This window comes from Mastigoproctus giganteus, chromosome 8, assembly GCF_048544385.1.
Source record: "Mastigoproctus giganteus isolate SK-2022 chromosome 8, ASM4854438v1, whole genome shotgun sequence".
Taxonomy (NCBI): Eukaryota; Metazoa; Arthropoda; class Arachnida; order Uropygi; family Thelyphonidae; genus Mastigoproctus; species Mastigoproctus giganteus.
The window spans coordinates 46854223-46875844 of NC_143582.1; the positions used below are offsets into that span (position 1 = coordinate 46854223).

General features: G+C 35.8%; 1 protein-coding gene across 1 annotated transcript in view; it reads left to right on the forward strand.

Moving 5' to 3' along the window:
- Droj2 (DnaJ heat shock protein family (Hsp40) member A4-like) overlaps window positions 1-19260 on the forward strand; it is a 67529-nt gene extending 48269 nt beyond the window's left edge. Inside the window, exons 4-7 of the mRNA XM_090379965.1 lie at window positions 3667-3894; window positions 7368-7598; window positions 14817-15016; window positions 18826-19260. Coding sequence (XP_090236091.1) covers window positions 3667-3894; window positions 7368-7598; window positions 14817-15016; window positions 18826-18951 — 785 coding nt within the window. The 3' untranslated portion in view covers window positions 18952-19260. The remainder of the gene's footprint in view (window positions 1-3666; window positions 3895-7367; window positions 7599-14816; window positions 15017-18825) is intronic.
- The last annotated feature ends 2362 nt before the right edge of the window (window positions 19261-21622 follow it).

Sequence of the window (21622 nt, forward strand, 5' to 3'; positions counted from 1 at the left end):
CATCTGTGCCTGTTGTCTTCACCATATTCATCTGTCTGCATGTAACACCTTTACTTCCGCTGGACAGATTTTCATGAAATTTTAATTAGTTTTTTTTTTTAACAGGTTGTCAAGCCATCCCAAATTTCATTAAAATCAGGCAAATAGAAATCCAGCAATTGTTCTTTTCCATACAGCTTGCATCATTTTTGTTTGTATGTAAAAAAGAGATTCATAGATTAAATGTAGTTTTAATGTAGTATTGTTAGTTTTAGACAGTCTATGCATCCTTAGTGTATATTGTTATGCAAGATTCATGATTGTGTTGCTTGTAAAGAGATGTATGTATATAAAGAAGACTTAAAAAAGAAGTATACTGGAGAAGAGTAATAAATATATACATGTGAAGAGATACACATTCTTCGGGGCCAGGACACATTCTAAATATTGCAGGTTTTAAAATCAAACAAGTCGATAGATTCAAATATTTGGGATCAATCTTACAAAGTGATGGATGATCCCAAGCAGAGATCAATAAGAGAATTACAGACAGCAGAAAGGCTATCGGCATGTTAAACTCTGTTCTGTGGAGCAAAAATATCCTAAATAAAACAAAAAAACTTATATTTCAAACAATTGTACAAAGTCTTCTATTGTATGGAGCGGAAACCTGGACATTGAATAGGCGAGTGGAAAACAAATACTCTCCACAGAAATGGATTTTTGGAGACGCTCAGCAGTAACTTCTAGAAGAGACAGAAAACAGAATGAAGACATAAGGGAAAAAATGGAAGTGAGAAAGACTATTATTGACACCATCAAAGAAAAGCATCTAACATGGTATGGACATGTAAAACGGATGCAAGAAAACAGATATCCAAAGGCTATCCTGGAATGGATACCTCCTGGAAGAAGGAGAAGAGGAAGACCTAGGAGGACATGGATGGATGGAGTACGGGAATGCATGATAGCCCAAGGCTTAACCGCCCAAGACACCTTGAACTGCACTTCATGGCAGGAAAAAATTCCTAACGAGAAATAACTTGTAGGCTGAGGAAACCCATTGTAAATGGAAACACTCCTCTTGAAGAAGAGATGCACATACAGTCCATTCCGGTTATTTGGGACACATCGGGACTAGTGAATTTTGGCCTGATTAAGCGGCTGCCCCAATTATCCGAAGTTTCATGTAAATAGTTAAAAATACAATGTACCCCTCCCTTTACAATTAGTTCACTGTACAATCAAATCACATTACGATGGAATCAACATAGTAAAGTATCGTTCACTATACGATGTGCAGCAAGCGTCGGTCGTTATGATCACGTTTGTGAATTGAATTTTAATTCTATTAAACAGCAATTCTAATTAGCGAAAATAGGAGGAATATTATCCACAGGCTATAAAAGCAAAAATATATTAAGCACAAATTTACCCTTTATTATCTTACTTACCAATTAAAAAATTAATTGATACTTGAAAATCGGAAGAATATACGTTATAATTGGAATAATTAATATGTACTGTAATGTGTACATCGAACTAGTTGACATTTCTGTTTACTGACATTTGTGGGTGGGGGTTAAAAATTTAAAACAGTAAAAAGATAAGCAATCAATAACAAAGAACATGGCACACACAAATTGCAAGTAACACAATACGCACAAGCAAGAACGGAGTAACGAGTTACAAAGCTTTAAAAATAGGAATCTGAAAATTAATTTTCAGATCTTTCAGATTAAAAGAGAAGATCTGAAAATTAATTTTTTTATATGATTGAAGATTTCATGGAAGTGTAAACGCATTTCACCATAATAACCCACAGAATTCCAGCTGTCGGTATTATCGCAAATTCAGTAAGATCGAGTTTACTGTTCGTTTATGATAGATTTCACTAACAGAAAAGCTCAAACAGGTGACTGCTAATTGTTTTATGGTTGTGACCTCCAGAATTTCGACCGAACCAAGTGGTACCATTGGAAACAATCGTAGGGTAATCTCCAGTGCTGCGGTCTCCTGCCCCAATTAAGCAAAGTAAACCCTGGCTGTTTTCTTGATTGGTTTCTGTTTTTTAAGATTTGCCCCGATTAACTGGTGGCCCAAATAACCGGAATCCACTGTATATATACAATGTGGCAATTGGAAAATGAAACAGATGCTAGAAAGAAAAAAAAAAAACAGTGATCCCATGTAATAGTAAACTATCCTTGGTTTATTTAAAGTAACAACCCCCGTGTCCATACACTGCATGCAATGAACACGAAGCGACTGATAGAAGGCCATTATTACTGGTATCCTGTTCAGTGTTCTCGTTCAATAGCTCATTGAGTGGTGTCAGCATCATGAAAATAAGTGTTTCAGTGGTGCCTTTGAGCTTCAAGAACAAAAAGAAGTTGCACAGGGTTAAGTTCGAATATGGTGAGTGTGACAGCATGGAGACTTTTTTTTTTGCTAGCCAAAAACTCCCAAAAAAGTGAATCTTGTGGCTTGGTGCATTGTTGTGCAAGAGGAATCAATCGTCATATCCATCCTGAGGCCAGATGTGATGGATTCTCTGCAACAAATGTTTCAAAACATCCAGATAGGCAGTAACACTGCCATTGAGCATAAACTTTGTGTGCAATTCCCTTGATACCACAGAAAGTAATAAGCATGGTTTTGATTTCTGACCTTTCTTGATGAACTTTTTTGGCTTTGGGAGTTTGCCTACTTCCACTTCACACTTTGTTGCATGGTCATACTGAAAGCACCATGTCTTGTCACCCATAAAGATCAAATTCAGGAAGTTGGGTCTGCTTTCAGTGGCTCAACAAGTTCTCTGCAGTGTTCAACTCATGGCCTGTCATTGACTGTCTATTAACAAATGTGAAAAAACCGCACACTTACCTTTGTTTTCTTTAATTCCTATTATTTGTCAAATGGTTTCCTTTTTAACATGCAAACCTTCTGAAATCATTCAGAGCATTTCACCTTTCAGCCAACTGTGGTGTTCAAACAGTTTTTTTCTGGGCCTGGATGTTGGTCTTCTAGTGATTCTCTTCCATGGGCGAAACATTTATTTCACTATAAACCATGTGCACGATACAGACAATTCTCTCCATACACTTGCTTGAACATTTTGAAATGTTTCTTTGGCACTTTTGTCCATTTGAACACAACTTGATGTTTGCTCTTTGTTCCTCCACAACACAGATGTAGAGTATACTTGCAGTTCATGCTGAAACAGTGGCAATTTCCACTGACCCTGACTGTGGTAATTGAGGAATGCGCTTTCGTTTCATGTCTACTTCTAGTAGATTGCAGCACCAGCACTTATCTCATAACATGTCTCATTTTCCAATGCCACAGTGTATAAAGAGCAAAGAGACTTAAAAAAGCAGTAATAAATATGCATTGTAATTAAACTGAATAGCTAAGTTTAGAGAACATAAAGCTGTAGTTTTATTAAGAGTTTTTTGTAAAGTTATATTCTTAGTAATTAATTAATGAGAAGATAACTATGTATACTTAACTTTCATTATTCACAGAAAAAGAAAAAATCAAATGTGTGCAAAATAAAATACTGTGTACATTAATTCCCTGTGTATAAGTAGCTCAAGAAGGTATTAGTTGTAAAAATGATTTTTAGTCTCTCTCTCTCTCACACACACACACATTGTGTCACTAATTGCTGTTTTCTATCAACAGGACGAGGAGGCAAAAAAGGAGCTTTGGAAAAATGCCCTAATTGTCGTGGTACTGGAATGCAGGTGCGTATCCAGCAGCTTGGCCCTGGTATGGTACAACAAATTCAAAGCATGTGTCATGACTGCCAAGGCCAGGGGGAACGCATTAATCCAAAGGATCGTTGTAAGAACTGTCAAGGGAAAAAAGTTGTTAGAGAGCGAAAATTATTAGAAGTACATATTGATAAAGGTAATGTCATTTAATTATGCTTATTTAACTTAACTAATTTGATTATGTGTAATCCTTTATTTGAACATAAAAATAGGTGTATTTTTCTTATCTATATACAGATCTTTTCTGCCATGTTTGCTTTACTTCCAAATTTGTCACGCCTCCAAAACACCCACCCACATGTGGGGGTGCATCACCAAGTTATGAACTGAGGTGCCTAGAGAACCACCAGAATTGACCTTTGGAGGGTTGTTAATGAGATGGAGATTAAGAGTATTGAGCGTGTGGTTAGGATTATCTGTTATCATATTTGGTAAATGAACATGCCATCTGACGTCATTACTAATTGTAAAACCTCAGCCATTCAGGCCTGTGTAACTGGAAAGTTAAAACCAGCTGAAGTTGTGTGCCTTAAAATTGCTAAGAAACTCTCCTCACTGTTAGGAAAGTTATACTGGAAAGTAGTTTCAAAGAAAGGAAGTCAGAGCAATTAGTAGAGTTGAATGATAGAGACAATAGATGAATTTCACATAATGAGGTGGAGAGATTTTAAGCTAGAAGAGATTACAAATTAGGAAGTCTATGGCAAAGAATATTAGATTGGAAATATGCACTTATACTATTTTTTGAAGCGAAAAGAATCATAGAACAAATAATTAGCACAACTGAGACGAGTAGTGGCCGAGGAAGTCAATAGCCAAGACTGTCAGAAACAGTGTGTGGGTCATTAGGCAGATTGTAGTTAAAAATGGGCACTTTCCAGATTGGAACCGAGATCGTGTGTGTGTGAAATGAATGAGGTAGTTGTTGGGAGGTTTCACGAATAAGTTTGTTCCATTCGTTTGACTGTTCATGATGACTTGTGCAGAATTAATGTAATTTTTGAATATGGTATTTACGCACAACAAGAATATACTTAATGTCTGTCTAACAAGATACATTGAAGACTCAACTCTGAAAAGAATAGAGGAAATCTGATTCTGGCCATAAGCTTAGCTCCAGTAGCAAGAAAACTGCTGTTGTCACTATCCAGATGATGGTGCATCCCACATACCCATTACTTTAACTCCCTTCAGTTCTTAGCTGGCAGAGTTAGAGGCAGTGAGATTTTTCACTGTCTAATATGAATGCCTCCTAGAGTTACCAATAGTATTAGTATTTAGTATCTGCCAGACCAAATCTATTTGGTCTGGCAGACTGTCTAGCAGCCAGCCTGCAAAACGTTTAGAGGCTGTATCCCCAATGTAAGGATCATTGGACCTTTGCATGATGGAAGAGGTGGGGTTGCTCGAGCATTGCTCTGGAGACTAAATTTCACCACTCAAGCTTCCAGTAAGCAAAATAGTAGTATTAACCAGATGGTGATTCATCTGCCACCTTGTTTTGCCTGCTGATAAAGAGGTCAACTATTCATCTGTGTGATGTAGATGCAATACTTAATACCCTGCTTACATTGGTTCATGCATGGGTGGTCTCCAGTATACTAGGTGCAATGTTTCAGACTGCACATTGGATATGGGGGTGGGATATACCCATAGTTACTAACAGTCCCACCATTGTGAAGGTGCAAACTGAGAATTGGGTTGCTGCAAAATGACTGCATTTCACTGAAATTCAGCCCACCTGACTCCCAAGTCAAGTGGGATAATATAAGTTCCATCAGTGTTTTAATGCCCAGGTTAACAGGCTGTAAGTTATCATTCCTGCAAGAATGTCTGGGATAAGCCTCAGATATTGAAGTGGTGAGTGTGTCCAAGCTACTGATTTAATTGTCTGTCTGTCTGAACTCTGAAAAGAACAGAGGAAATCTGATTCTGGCCATGAGCTTAGCTCCAATAGCAAGAAAATGCTGTTGTCACTATCCAGATTTAAAAAAAAATTGAATTATTTTGGGTCTTGAAGAACAATGTTCTCTTGTCATTATTCTGATGTGAACAGAGTTGATACAACCTGGATAAGATTGTTCTTCTATGCAGTGTGGAAAAGCCTTTGGTTTGAATGCAATCCAGATTCAAAGAATTTTTTTTTCAAACTGTGGTCAAATTTTGTTCCATGCAGATTTGTTCGTACCCAATTCTTTGAATTGAAGAGTTTAACAATGATCCAAAGCAGAACTCTGAAGCAAATAAAACTGAAAACAATTATCATAATTAGAAACAGTGATATGGATGAACTTTAAAGAAAAGAGATAAACAAGTCTTCACTGGCCACAAAACTCATAAGCTGTTTGTTCATTGCAGCTAGTGATATAAAATTCTTGAATAATTTTTTTCCAATAATTGCCTTTATATGATTGAAATACACTGTGGATGATATTCCATAGATTCCTTACCTCTTGAGTAATTTTCAAAAAACCTATGGAGGTTACTTTGTATTCTTATTCTACACAGTGATTTTGTAATTACCAAAGGTTGTTGCATGAGAACTTTTGAAGTATTTTAGCTCGTATGTCAGTAACAAATTTTAGTATTATTGAAACATTAAATAGGACAAAACCATTGACCTAAAACCTTAAGCTGTTTCAAATCCTCTATGGAACCTTTCTTTGGGCCAAATTGTAGGGATAGTACTGTTTAGTAAAATGTGTGCACCCGTGTCTTTCAACTGCACCAAGGTAGGTATATACATCTCCTCCCCAGTCTCTGGAATGTTGAAATACTTGGTGCCAAATCATAGTAACTGTTTGTTATGGCTGTTTAGGTCTGAGAGATGCCCAGAGAACATTATTTACCAGGTTTCATTATAACTGAAGTTTGGAGGATCTGCCACTGTCTCAGATTATTTCTCTTGATTTGGGTGTTTACCGTTTGTTGCCATTCCTGGAACAATGAATGCCATGTGATACACTGTCATCCTTGTAAATTCCACTTTGTAGCAACAGTTTGGGTAGGACCATTTTCTGTTTCAGCATAAGTGCATCATGTCATACTGCATAGCCTGTAGTGACTTGGTTATAAGACAGATGTGTGAAAGTTTGAACACTTGGGATGACCTTGAACACAAGCTTCAAAGCAGGCCAACATGCTTGCAGTCAGTAGTTAAATTGAATGCTGTTTTGGAGGAGGAATTGACCAAAATGATCAAAAATTTGTTCAGAGTCTACCAACTAAAATGCAGCATGTAATTAAGCCCAAGGATTGTAATTGTCTAAATATTGTGTCAAAAAAAGGTTCTTTGAAATCCACTTTTGGCAACATGGTGAAAACCATTAAAATGGCTTTTCATGTATGCAAATTTGAAAGAAGTTATTCCATATCTGAGTTACTCTACAAAATTAAAATATTTTTAGTCATTAAACAATGAGTGATATATATAATATTACTGTCATTACTTAAGTTATGAGATAAGTAATAAATATAAATAATAGCTAAGCAATATATGTAATATGAAATGTATGTATTGCTGATTCCCCCATACCCCATTATAGTAAAATTATCTAATTTATCTGATGAGCATCACTTCTTTTAGTAATATTGTAGTAATTTACATAGGCATGGAAGATGGACAAAAGATAACCTTCAGTGGTGAAGGAGATCAAGGACCTGGTCTAGAATCTGGTGATATTATAATCGTTTTGGATGAAAAAGAACATGAAATATTTCGAAGAAATGGCATAGATCTCATTATGAGGATGGAATTAACACTGACAGAAGCGCTGTGTGGCTTCCAGAAAACAATTAAGACTCTTGATGATAGAACACTTGTTGTTACATCAATTCCAGGTATGTATCATTGTTTAGCTTAGGTGCAACACCATTTCCTTTAGTAACAGATCCTGTCTGTTAATAGGCCTTTATTTGTACATGAATTTGAATTAACAAGCTTTCCAATAATAAGCCTTAATGAGTCTGCTTTCCTAGCCTAGAGATAGTATTCTTAATAAATCATTAGGATATTGAATTGGTGTCATAAAAGTTGAACCATAGTTGAATTGTTTCCTTTTTCTAGTGAATTTTTTTTACTGAAAGAATGAAAAAGTATTTAGTTTTGTACTCTATCTGGGGATTTTAGGTAGAATTTTTGTAATATATAATTTTTTTAAGTCTAAAGAGTTTTTTGGTAATTACTCATTGCTTTGTCCAAAGATGTCTAAAAGTGGAGAGGATTCTGTGGTTCTTAGCGTCCGACAAAGCTTGCAGTTCTCTACAATGTAAGGACACTGGACAAAAAGAAATTAGTCAATTTTGTCATTTAGAAGTAACAGATTGAACTTGTTTTCTACACTTGTTTTCTTATAGCACTAAAATTCAAACATAAGGTTAACCCATTTTCTCTAATATGCATATACCAACTTCGACTGAAGAAGCGGGCACCTCCGTAGCCAGGTGGGAAGGAGCAGCAGTGCGTAGCGCACGCTTCTTGATTAAACTGGGGTTCAAGCCCGTCACCACCAAATATGGAGGATGCGAAAAGGTCGGGTAATGACCACCGCATATCCCGGAGCAATAAAATGGAAGCTAATGCTCCTAAAAACCAAACAACAACAACTACTGAAGAAGCAAAGGTTTCCACCATGAAAAATAGGGTGCAAAATAGATGTGGCAAAAAAGTGTTATATCATTGTGAATCTAAAGGACATCCTGTTAAAGAAATAGCTGAATTTTCTGATTTTTCAGAAAGAATTAATAAGAGTTTAAGAAATTGAGTCAGTTAACCAGAAAATCATTGACAGAATTGTTGTCGAAAGTCTTTTCTAAGTGATTACATTCAGTAACAAATATTGTCTAGTAAATGAAAAATGATTTCAAACAGGATAAGAACTGCTGGCTGTTCTTGTCCTGTTTGAAATTATTAACTGAGGAGCTCCCTAGTTAACCAGCGAGCTCATCAGTTAATTTCTGAGATAACACTGCAAAAAAGAATTTCATAACATGGATATCTGGAGTAGGTGAGATCTGAATACTCCAAATACGACAATGTTAATAGTTGTGCATAAAAAAAAAAAAAAAAAGAAGCCCAGGCCAATAGGTTTTGAAGGAGATATTCACCTCCTTGAATACCTTAGCTGAACTTGAGAGAAGTGTATACAGTAAACCCCCGCTATTCGCAGTATCTGTATTCGCAGTCGCTGATTTAATATAAAATGGAACCTAAAAAATGTGAATTTTAAAGTGCCATGAACATTTTCCACCATACAACAAAACATGGGTGTAGCTAAAATTATCTTTCCCGGTCAAAACAGCGCTCATTGGTTGGGGGGGGAGAGGGGTGACAAAATCGCGAACGTGGATGTTTCTCGCTAATCCTTGTTCAGTGTGTGTTATGCACTTGTCATGGAAGGTTTCGTCGTTTGCTTTTGATTTATATTATTATAAATTTATCAATTTATAAATTGATATGCTTACACAAGTGATAAATCTACTGTTTTGCAGTAAAACACTTTTTCGAGTGTGTTAACAGAAGAAAGTGACTTTATTGTGGACAAATTCTTTCTAACCCGTGCAAAAATATGGCTATGAATAACAAGGAAATGTGAAAAGAACAAAGAAGGTGATGACATTAGCGAATAAAATTGAGTTATTAGACAATTTCTAATGGTGAAAGTGTCTCCTCAGTGGCAAAACATAAAATCAATGAGTCAATGGTACGAACAATCAAGAAATCGGAAGAAAAAATCCATTGTAGTGTCCGTGAAAACGCGCTAATTGCTTCAAAAATTTGCTCTGTAACTCGTGATGTTAAATTAGAAAAAATGGAAAGGGCTTTAAATCTGTGGATAGAAGACCAAACTCAAAATAAAATTCCATTGAGTTCACTCATCATTCTTGAAAAGGCAAAACTCCTTTATCAACACTTTAGCGAAACTGGTGATAGCACTGACGGGATAAGTTATTTAGCTATAGCAAAGGTGCTGGATTGAAAGATTTGTTTGAAATTTCTAATAAATATTACATTTAATATTAAATTGTTTCTTATTTTCATTTCGTTGCCATATGCTTGCATTTCACTATGTACTGTCTATGTGCATAGTCATTATGAAGGTACATATAATACATACATAGACAAAATTTTAGACTAGTTTTTCTTATATATTTCATACTTTGGAATGGAACCCCTTTATTACTATGGGAGCCATAACTCAGTATTCGCGGCATTTCTCAGGAACGTAACCCCCGCAAATAGCGGGGGTTTACTGTACTTCTGTTGGATTCCAGGAAATGAATTAGCCAACAGTGCTGCAAAACCAGTGTCTCACACCTGATAACAAGTGGAAAGTTCCGCACCAAGGCCAATCACTGTCCATATATAGCACACTTGGTTATAATCTCTCCACGCTAAGTGGAAAAGGATAGGTTTGAATTCTGTAAATGAGACAAGGAACTGTTTGGGCTTTTTTACTCACTGGCTAATTTTGTTGGTAACAGGCTGTGGATAGCTAGATCCCTGCCCCAAAAGTCCAGTTTTCTTCCAGCAAAACAGGCAGATCAGCCAGAAAACAAAATTTATAGGCAACACATGGGCAGTGGAGTTTGCTCTTGTGTGACCCTAAAACAACAGTTATAGACGAATCTTGAAAAAAGTCATCTCTCAGAGGTAAGTTATCTAGAAAAATCAGCATAACTTTTGACACATCAAACCAACCCTCGAACAGTGGCATTCAAGCTTCAGATCAACAGCAGTGGGTAATATTAAGGCAGTGTCATCACTGTAATATTATGCTTGTAGTCAGACCTATCCTCATCAAATGCACAAAATATGCAAGAGAACACCAGAATCCCTTCACCTGCACTTACTCACTTTTGGATAATGAAACATAACTTAAATATTTTCACTATTGTAAAAATGATTACTGTATACCACCTTAGCAAAAACTAAGTTTCTTATACTAATTTTACAGTTTATCTAAATCCATAAATAACCTACTACTTACCATACATATTATGGCTATAGATATATGCTGATGCACAAAAGAAACAGTCAAACCTTCAACTTTTTTTAAGGAAAAGAACCACACAGGATGTATACTTCTTGCTTGCAGCAATATTTGACAGAAGCAGCAAAGTAGAGGGATGATTCTGATGGACCTTAAGTTGTAACATCTGTAGGCACTCAGTAATCAGTGAAGCAAACATCCAGTTGATAACCACTTTTCAAGTGCACTAACATGGCTAGCATAACTGTAATCACTGCAGTGATCCTTCGTAGAGTTATTCACATCAGTTTGCAAGGTACCTTGTACAATTGGTCGTTAATGTAACCTGCAACAAGAAGTAGTTGTGTTGCAGTCCAGTTGAGTGAGCTGGTCACAATTGAATCTGCAGGGCCTTACCCATTGACCCACAAAATGATGATCAGGTATGGAGGGATAATTAAAAAATAATTGCCTTTTATTATTAGTTATCCATCTTAACTTAATGAATGAGCACATCACTACTAGTGTTCATTGTAAGCAATTTTTGAAATCATAATTCTCCAGCATGTCTTGATACACAGGACTCATTTCAAACATACTCCAAGACCATGTTAGGTTTTTACTTTCCTACATTCATCCTTAAATACAAACTCTGAGCAGCTTTTCAGCCATCTTATTAAATGTGTCTACATAGAATGTCTGATAGGTGATCTTGTCATCAACTGCAATGGCTTGTACCATCTGCAGCTTATGATTTTAAATGCATCTACTTACACAACTCCCCCCCCCCCCCCCCGCAGTGCATAAAGTTCTGTGCTGTTCTGATACTGATTTTTGGGGACTCTGGATGAAACTCCTCATTTACAGTAGTCATGCTAGTCTTGTCATGATTCACCAAACATCCAGTAGCTACAAAACTCTTATTCCTGTTGTAGATTGAAGGTTTGCATGGTGGAGTTTTGCCAAACCTTGTACAGAATTGCTTGAACTTTCATTATAGACTTAGTTTTTTCCTATCAAAAAAGGATGTTGTGCCCTTTTCTGTAGTAGTGTATGGCAACATACACCACTACAGAAAATTTCCTTTAAAAATTTGCCATTTCCTTTAACACTACAGCAGTGCCATGGGGGACTACTTCAGCAATCAGTAACAAATTGAGTGAAACTTGGACTCCATTTTAACCATTGTCAACACATTTTGTCTGTAGTGAACATGTTTGCAGTTTTTTAAAGTTGCAAAACTGCTTTTGATTTAGCTTTTTATTTTCTCTCTCTCTCTCTCTCTCTCTCTCTCTCTCTCTCTCGTTATAACACAGTTCCGCTTTACGCTGATTCGCTATAACGCTGTTCTTATAGTATAACCCATATCGGACTATAATGCTGTCATAAATCATTATAACACTCTTTTGCAGATTGCATTTTTGGCATATTTAACGAAATTGTTTCATTTGATGTAGTTGATAGCTTGAAAATTAATAGCAAAACAGCATTAAAACATTTCCCACGCTCAGTGAAATTTTCTTGCACGCTAATTTAATTGCAGTACAGTGACTTGTTAAGTAGTTCTAAGATAAACATTTTAAAAAATGATCAAGTATATTGCTTGTAATATTTGCGTTATATGCATTTATCCGAAGTCTAGTCATCACTCAGTACAGTATTAGACATTGTGCGTAACGAGCAGTTTCCTTCAACATTGTATCATAATTAATGCAACCAATGCAGTTACAGAATGACAAGCAGATGCATGCCATAATTTAGGACTGGCAAGTTTAACTGTAAGAACAATTATAAAAAATAAAGGATTAATTTTAGCAGTGGGAAAGACAGCTGTTCCTCTGCAAGCAACTAGGGCTAGGCCGGCTATTAGAATTGAAACGGAGGGACTTTAACTAATTTTATTGAAGATAATATCCAGTGCAGGATTCAGTTAAGTTAAATATTATAAAAAAAGAAAGAGAGAGAGAGATTAGCCTATATGATGATCTGAAGAAAACTCATCTAAAAGAAATGTGGAGCCATTTAAAACTAGTAAGGGCTGGTTGAACAGATTTAAAATCCAGGGAGAAGCTGTGCCACAAGTGCAGATCAAGGAGCCAAAACTTTCAAAAAAGAACTTGTTAAAATTATTGAAGAGGAGTATTATGTGTTATACTTCTCAACTAGTTTTTAACATAGAAGAAGCAGGACTTTTTTGGAAACTAATGCCTAAAAGAAGTTTCATATTGAAAGAAGAAAAAAACATGTCAGGTTTCAAAGTGGCGAAGGATCGGTTGACTTTATTGTTGGGTGGTAACGCTGCAGGGGATTTAAAATTAAAACGCCATTTAGTTTACCAAGAAGGCCAAAGTACAAGTTGTTGTTTGGTTTTTAGGAGCATTAGCAACTAAGGCCATATTGCTTCAGGAATATGCGGTGGTCATTCCACGACCTTTCTGCATCCTCCATATTTGGTGGTGACGGGCTTGAACCCCGGTCTAATCAAGAAGTGTGTACTACGCACTGCTGCTCCTGCCAAAGTACAACCCAAAATCTACACATTTTTCATGGATTAAATTCATGATTTTAATTGGAATTTTGAGTTTAATTTTAATACATAAGTAGTTACCACCTAATTATATAGTATGTAATGCAGAGTATTTTATAGGTACAAAATATTTGAACATTAAATACCTTGACCGTAAGGTGACATTTGTGCATCTTTTCACTACCGTTTATTATTTATCAGGAAATATCGTATGCACCGACCACAACTCACAAATACATATGTTATCTTATGAGAATGCGGTGCTCGCTTAGCATGGATTCACTTAGTGCTCTGTTTTTCTGGATTTATTTTTTCCAGAATTATCAGCGTTGAGCTTGTTTGGAGGGGGGGGGGGGGAGAGGGAGGGAGAGAGAGAGCACATCTTAAAATTGTTTTCAATCTTTTTATGAAAGGAGGCTGGCTTTGAGGATAATTTTGAGAGCTCATTTCACTTTATTAGCATTTCAGAAAAGTTCTCCAGAGAGATGAACAAATGGTTGCATTATAGCCTAAGTTGCTGATGCACCAACAAATGGCAGTCTGAAGATGCAAGGTTGAGTGGATAGAGCAAAACTTCCCAGCTTAAATCCAGTCTGAGAAGTTTTATGATTTGATGAGTCTTGAATTATTAAGGAAATTACACAGTTTAATTTTTAATTGCACTACTTTATTCTTTCTTGTATATTTATATAAATATGATTACATTTGGTTGCTGTAATGTTTCAGCTGTTGTGCTAGTGTCTGAAGGAAATGCCTTCTTTTGTTGTCAGCATGTAATAAGCTTGTGTGGCTGGGAAGTGATGGGATGACCCATCCATCTAATCTATTTAAGTAGATGCTAGGTGCCTCTGCTGAAACAAGATTGTCATGACTGTTATTTTGTGATGCAGGAGGAGCTCTTAGCTTGGTTGAGATGTAATACTTCTTGGAGTGGGGAATTCTGACCCTGCAGAATGCCCTCTTGTGTGGTTTTGTGAGACCGTGTTGACTGCCAGATGCAGGAGGGACATAAAAAAAGATTTACTTTATGCAGTCGTTTAACCTGCCCACAGAGTACAAGGTTTTAGTATTCAGTTCTGCTGAGTCAGCCTACCTAAAAATGCAGTTTATTTGTTGAATGATGATTTCAAATAATTTAAAGTGGACTATGCCTGTGCATGGTTTTTTTTTTTTTTTTTTTTTTTTTTTTTTAAGGATGAACTCAGTTTGGCATGGTGGAAATTGGTGTGCGAGTGAGTGACTAATATGACTCTTCATCGTTTTGTTATCCATGTTATGTGGAGATACCTTTACAAAAATAGGTATATAACAGTTTTGGGAGCTAAGGATTTTAGCTCCCAAATATTAAGGCTGAGCACTTTAATATTAACAGTTTTCTGCATTAAAAAGCTGTAAGTAGCGATCCCAGATATTATTTATTCTCACCTCCCAAAATCACATAGGAAGTTGTATACCTTTATCTGTATTCTTTACGTGATTAAAAAGGAATTGATAATGAATAAGTAAAAAAGAGGGAAAGAGCAAACAAAGTCTTTAATGTGTGTGTGATTATTCTTTCAGGTGAAGTAGTAAAGCATGGTGCAGTAAAATGTATTCTAAATGAAGGAATGCCACAGTATAAAAACCCTTTTGAAAAAGGTCGTTTGATAGTTCAGTTTTTGGTGCACTTTCCTAGTCAGATAGAACCAGTTATTGTTCCAAGGTTAGAAGAAATTCTTCCATCTAGACCAGAATCTATAATTCCAGATAATGCAGAAGAAGTAAGTTTTTAGTGTGTGTGTGTGTGTGTGTGTGTGTGTTATGAAAAATTTTTTGTATATTATTAAAAAAAAATTTAATTCTGTTGTTTAAAAAAAAACACTCAATATAAAACTTCTAGTCACTTCCATTTTCAAATGCATACCCACTTATTACTTTGTTTGATAGAGAGGGGGAAATTGGAAGCCAATTTTGCTTTCAATTTCCCCCTCTCTATCTCTAGAGGGGATCACTAATCTAACTGGTGATTATTACAAAACATTTTTTCAAATAGGCTTGTAAAGCTCCTCGCCACTACTACCATGTTAAATTATAGAAAAGTGTAAATTTTTTAGAAGTTGCACTCTATTGTGGACACGTCTTTCATATTTTACAGTAAAATCCTGCGACAGTAAATACTGTTGGGGTGTATTTTTGGTTTGAATTAAAAACAAGTGTATTTGTTTGCTGTAATACAAAGGGTACTAGGAAAGTTTTGCAATACAGCTTTGTTTATTTAATTTTTTCAAAGTAATTTCCTCTACATTCAATACACCTCTCCATCCTCCGAAACCAATCTTTAAACCAGTTCTGCCAAGTTTCACTAGGGAGTAAAGTACACTCGTTGTCCCAAGCCCATAGAAGGTCCTCATCACTGGGAAACCGCCTCCCTTTTAGCTTCATTTTCACATGCGGGAACAGTGCAAAGTCGCAGGGAGCAAGGTCTGAACTGTAGGGAGGGTGCTCGAGAAGTTTCAGTCCTGTCGTGGTCAAATATTCGGTGCAGGCTTTGGCGCGGTGAGCTGGAGCATTATCGTGATGGAGGTACCAGGTGTCCATTCTTGACTTTGGCCGCAGGTTCTTCATAGATCCAATGACTTTAGGCAGGCATTGTTCAGTATACCACTTAGCTGTGACTGTCTTCTGCGTGTCCAAAACGACACGTTCCACAATTCCACTCGATTTGAAAAATACAGCTATCATTTTCTTCTTTACAGATCGGGATTTTCTGACAATTACGGGTGTGTCGTCATCATCAAAGACCCAAACTTTGTTTTGAGCCTTGGTCGGCAGATCGTAACAGTACAGCCAAGTCTCGTCACCTGTCACGATGTTGTTCACATACCGAGATTGTCCCTTATCAAACTTTTTTAACATCTCCCGGCACCAAGTCACACGTCGTGTCATCTGCTCTTCAGTCAGTTGATGCGGCACCCAGAGAGAACAAAGTTTCTTCACGTGCAAATGATCTTGCAGAATCGAACGAATTGCTGGTGCATTTAGGCCCAAAGTATCCTCTATCTGTTGGTAGGTCACTCGCCTGTTTTCGTGAAGCATTTTCCTCACAGCAGTAACGTTTTCCTCCGTAACTGACGTTCGTGGCCTTCCTGGCCTCTCAGAATCCTCCAGAGTGAAATTTCCCCTTTGGAATTCTCTATATCACCTGAATATCGTTGTACGATGTGGACAATCATCATCTAGTGCAAGAGTCATTTCTTCTAAGCACTGGTCTATGGTTAAACCACGCACGAAATTATACCGCAAAACTATCCTTATCTCATTTCGTGACCACGATGCCATCGCAAGCACTTTACACTCTCACTACTAATGAATAACTGAGCCCATCGACTTGGCACGGCGGCTACTATGCACGTATGAACATGTCTCAACATGCAGCAACGAGCAGCTTCCTGTGATTCATTGTTGCATCATATTGCAAAACTTTCCTAGTACCCTTTGTATCTCCAGAAAAGATTGGAACATGAAAAGAAGACATGTCTTGGTTAGTATGGAGAGTCTATATCAACAGTCTATATAAGTTTTCATGTAAAGATTTTCAAATTTTATATCTGAAGAAAATAAATCCAGCCTTTACTCATATTTTTTAAACAAGAGTAAAAGTTGGATTTTGGACTTGAAAATTTATGGCAGCTTGTCAAATAAATGGGCTTTTCATGTAAAAAGTGGCAGTCTGAACAGCTAATTTGAAAGTCCATAAATGTAAGCTGGAAAGCTATATATCTTTGAAGAATTAAATAGAAAACAGAGGGTCATCTGTTGAACCTTATATTCAGTTGTCACACAAACCAACTTAAGCTGACAGATGTCTGGGTAAGAAATTAAATACCTATTGGACTTCCATCAACAATGTACTTTCAAGGTTTAAATTGATTACAAAAACTGAAGATTGTCATAATGATCTGAGCTTATTGCAAGCTCTCATATAATGTTCAATTTGGATGGGGGAGGGGAGTATCAAAAAAGTACCACATCATCCAAAGCTTGGAAAACCATAACTTTTTTGGACAATATGCAATTACAGCCATTTAAGCCTAAATGTAAAATAGATTAGAATTTCAGCCATGGAAATGATGCTTTACAGATTTTGCTATAGTACGCTGACTTAAATCCTTTTGAATTAGTGTGGGGCATATTAAAGGACAGGTGGTTCAAAATACCAATAATTGTCTCAAAATGCACAAAATGCAGTTTACTCAATATACCTCAGCAGAAATTTAAAAAAAGAAAAAGAAAAATGCTACAATCATATGATGAAAATTAAGATGCATACTGGAACATAACTGTGTGGTCTTTATGAAGCCATTGATGGTTATTATTGCACAAAATCATAATTCAACCAACTCTGATTACTAGTGTCAACTGGAAAGAATTGGAAATTCAGAATAAAAAGTAAATATACTTGTTTTTTCTTTGCTTTGAAGTAATTTCCTTCAGAATACACAGATACAAACATGTTTCTGCAACTTCTGGAAGCATTCTGTAGGCTTTAAGAATTGTCCAAAAAATCACACTGAGCTAAATGTGAAGTGTACTGTGGCCCACAGTAAAGTACTTCACAAGAAATTCTTGAATGGAAAATCGAATGTGCAAGGCATTTACATAATGCAAGTGCCAATTACCCACTTTTCTGTGGAAAACAGCATTGTGCAGTTGCCATGGAACTGTTTTATAGTATTCTTGATTTGCTGTTTGATTATGTGAGACAAGTACGTAATGAACAGTGCTCTGAGCCAAAAATTACAATATCACATTTTGATCAAGATTGTCTTCCTTTTTGGGCATTTGTTTCTGGGTCATAGCCATACATACACAGTTCATCACCTGTAATGATGGAAGAAACTGTGTGGGTAAGCAGAATGTTGACAAGATCCTGACATAAGAGAACTCTACTGTTTTTTTTTTTTTTTTTCTGACATCATCAATAATGCAAGGCACAGACAATGTGCTTCACTTTTGCAAATCTTGCATTAAAATTGACATGTTCCATAGGAAATACTAATTTCATTAGCAACTTCTTGAATAGTCTATCCCAATCTACACATCAAGTCACAAACACAGGTGATTGAATCATTGGTTTTTGTAGGTGGTTCAACAAAGTAAGGATCAACTTCAGACACACTACTTAGTGAACCACTGAAAGTCTTTGAACGACACATTGCATCTTCTCCAAAAGTTTAACATTGTGTTTTTCTGTTGTGCTTTCCCTAATTTGAAATAAAATTTGGTGCTATTTAATTTTAAAATTTATAAACATTTTTCAATGTGTGTTGATTAACTTTTTTAACCATGTGCCATGAAATTCTTGAGATGGTAGTGGCTCATTTTGAAGAAAAAAAGTAGATCACATCACAAATTGAGTTGGCCACCACTGTTATATGGCACATTGTTCAGATTGTAGGGAATCAAGACAGCAGGTGGGCTAAAAGGTTTCCATCTCATTGGGTACCTTATAAATTTTAAAGCTGCCTTGATTATAAGCTAGTAAATATTTTAAAAAATATTCATATAAATTAAGTACTTTATTTTTTAGGTTATTTTAATGGACATTGATCCTGAACAAGAGGCACGTAGGCAGAGGCAATATAAGCAAGCTTATGAGGAAGATGATGATCATTTCCATCAACAACGGGGAGGAGTACAATGCCAGACACATTAAATACTATATGATTCTTTCTGATTCTGTGGTAAATATTTATTGTTGTATTAGACTTTCATGAGAAGAAGCTGGACTATCTGAAAAAGCCTTGTCCTTGTCTGAGATTTACAGTGTATAGATGAATCAAATTTGTTTTCACACTTAATTTTTAAATACCATGTCACTTGCTGTACATGTTGCCTATATAAATAGTAATGTATGCAGTGCTTGATGTGTTTATGTTAAAAAAAAATGCTAATAAGCACTCTTCACAGTACATGTAATCTCACAAACATTTCTTTGTATAAATACAATTATTTTGGCTTGGAATGTGTTGCAGTTTTGATTAATGGCATGTTCATTTTAACTGGTTAGAAAATTCTACACATGCTAGACATTACATACAATGCATGCAGAAATGTATTTTAAATAATATGAAAATACTGATTCATTAAACTGTGCATTATTTAGCCTACTTGAAAGAAAATAAATGGGTTAAAATGAACACAACTGCTTTTTGTATAACTCGTTTGTTAGAATGGTAATTAAGGTTCTAACATCAAAATACAGGAAAGGTGTCTCCAAGGCAAGTTAAAGGGATTTAACTTGCTTTTGAGTTTCAACATGCTAGGATGACTTTTTCTAACAAAAAGTTGGAAACATGGTTGCCACAGCCTCTCATGAGCTTTGGCAACTATGTTGCTAGAAGTCACAAAAGGGATATGAAATCAACTGCGTAAAACAGCTGGTGGTCATCTTTACAGATGAGCTGATCTTCTTTTGAAGATGATTCTCAAAGTAATCTCATTTATAGAGAATACAAGACATTCCCTTCAGGGAACTTCACCACTAGGGAGGCAACATGATGAATGTCTGCTAAGTAGTACATGGAATGATTTTTACAAAGTAGTGTCAAATATTTCTCCCCAAGTGTTAATTAATACCAAAAGTGCTGCAAAAATATATATTTGTATCAATTCAATGAGAGGAAATGTAAATCAAAATGTCATTTTCAATGAAATTTTTTTTAAAAAAAGTAAAATAAAATATTGTTTTAATTATTATTATTTTTTAATTGATTCAAATAGTAGACAAAAAAATTCATTGAAAAAAGAATATATTCCTCCTCTTGCTGAAATCAGTAGGATTTAATTGTATGCTGATAATTCTCAATAGTACTGAAATGAAACAAACAGAACGGGGAAGCCAGTGGAATATCCAGTACTCTAAATGCAAGGAGTGGAAGTATAAGTATTTTTTACGATTGATGTGAAAACTATTATAAAACACCTCTATACATTTCAAAGAAAAGTACAGCTTTCATATGATATTGTATGGGAATTCACCAGTAAGAAAAGCCTTTAATCCCATAGGAAGCTGATGAATTAAATCTAAAACTTTTTTTCTTTTAGAAATACAGTGCACGTGCACACACACAATCGAAGCTCTCTATAGCAACGCTCTTTTTAACATCTCAGCACATAACATCCTGTGTGGTTGGTCTCAGCCAATCTCATTAATGTAATGCTATTTTACATTCATTAAAATAATGTTGAAAATAAAAGGATTTCTCTAATGACCATAAATTTCTACCTCTTAATCTGAACTTTTACTTTTTTTATTACAATATTCACAAAAAATGACAATGCTTTAAATATATTGAAGTAATTGACAAGCTTGTAGCCAAAAAATCATTTAAGATTTTCATGCTCTTCTCTTGCAGTGCAGTAGTGAAATGAACATAGAATTGAAGTTCATTTCATTAGAGTGTATATTTATTGGTATGGCTCCAAGAAAACAGACAGCTTTGCCAATCGCAGATAAAATTAGGATTTTGGAAGCTGTAGATAATGGTGTGCATTCTAAGACTCCGAAACAGCATTCCTAAGAGTACGCCAGTCACTATTCTTAAAGATCGAAAAAAGATTGAAGGTTTAGAGAAATCTGCTGCACCGGGTAGAATTTGAGCATGAAAGGCAATGTATTCGGATCTTGAAAAAGTACTTTTGGAATGGCTAATGATGATGATATGTACAAAAAGAGGCATGGATGAATTGCAAACGGATCAGAGACTTAGATCACAGGATGAGTGAGAAAAATAGAAAAATTTTGCTGTTTCTGGATAACTGCATCCCTCATTTCAAGTAAACAACTTGCATGCAATCACTGTTGAGTACCTACCACCAAATATGACCTTAGTTCTTCACTCACTTGATCAAGGTGTAATACAGTGTTTTAAGAAAACTACCAACGCATGCTATTAAACAAAATTGTGCTATGTCTTGAAAGCAAAATTCAATGTGAAATAGACATGCTGCAGGCAATGTTTCAGCATGGAATAAAGTTGACGAAAAAGTGATTGGCAACTGTTTCAAACATGTTGAATTTTAATACATTGAATGATGCAATGTGTATGAAGTTTCGCATGCTTCTTCCTCTTAATTGCGAAGAACAATCCAATAATGGGGGAAAATATTTCAGCATGTCATCACCTAAATTTACAGGAAAACTTGAGGTTTAAAGATTATGCAGAAGTGGATGCAGACATTGAATGTTTCAATGATAATGCACAAATGAAAAGGAACTCATGTAGCCGTAATGGAATTTTCTGAAATTTTAGCCTGTGTAATTGAATCTTTAATTTAATTGAACCTTACTGCCCTCTACAATAATTTTCTTGTTTAATACATAT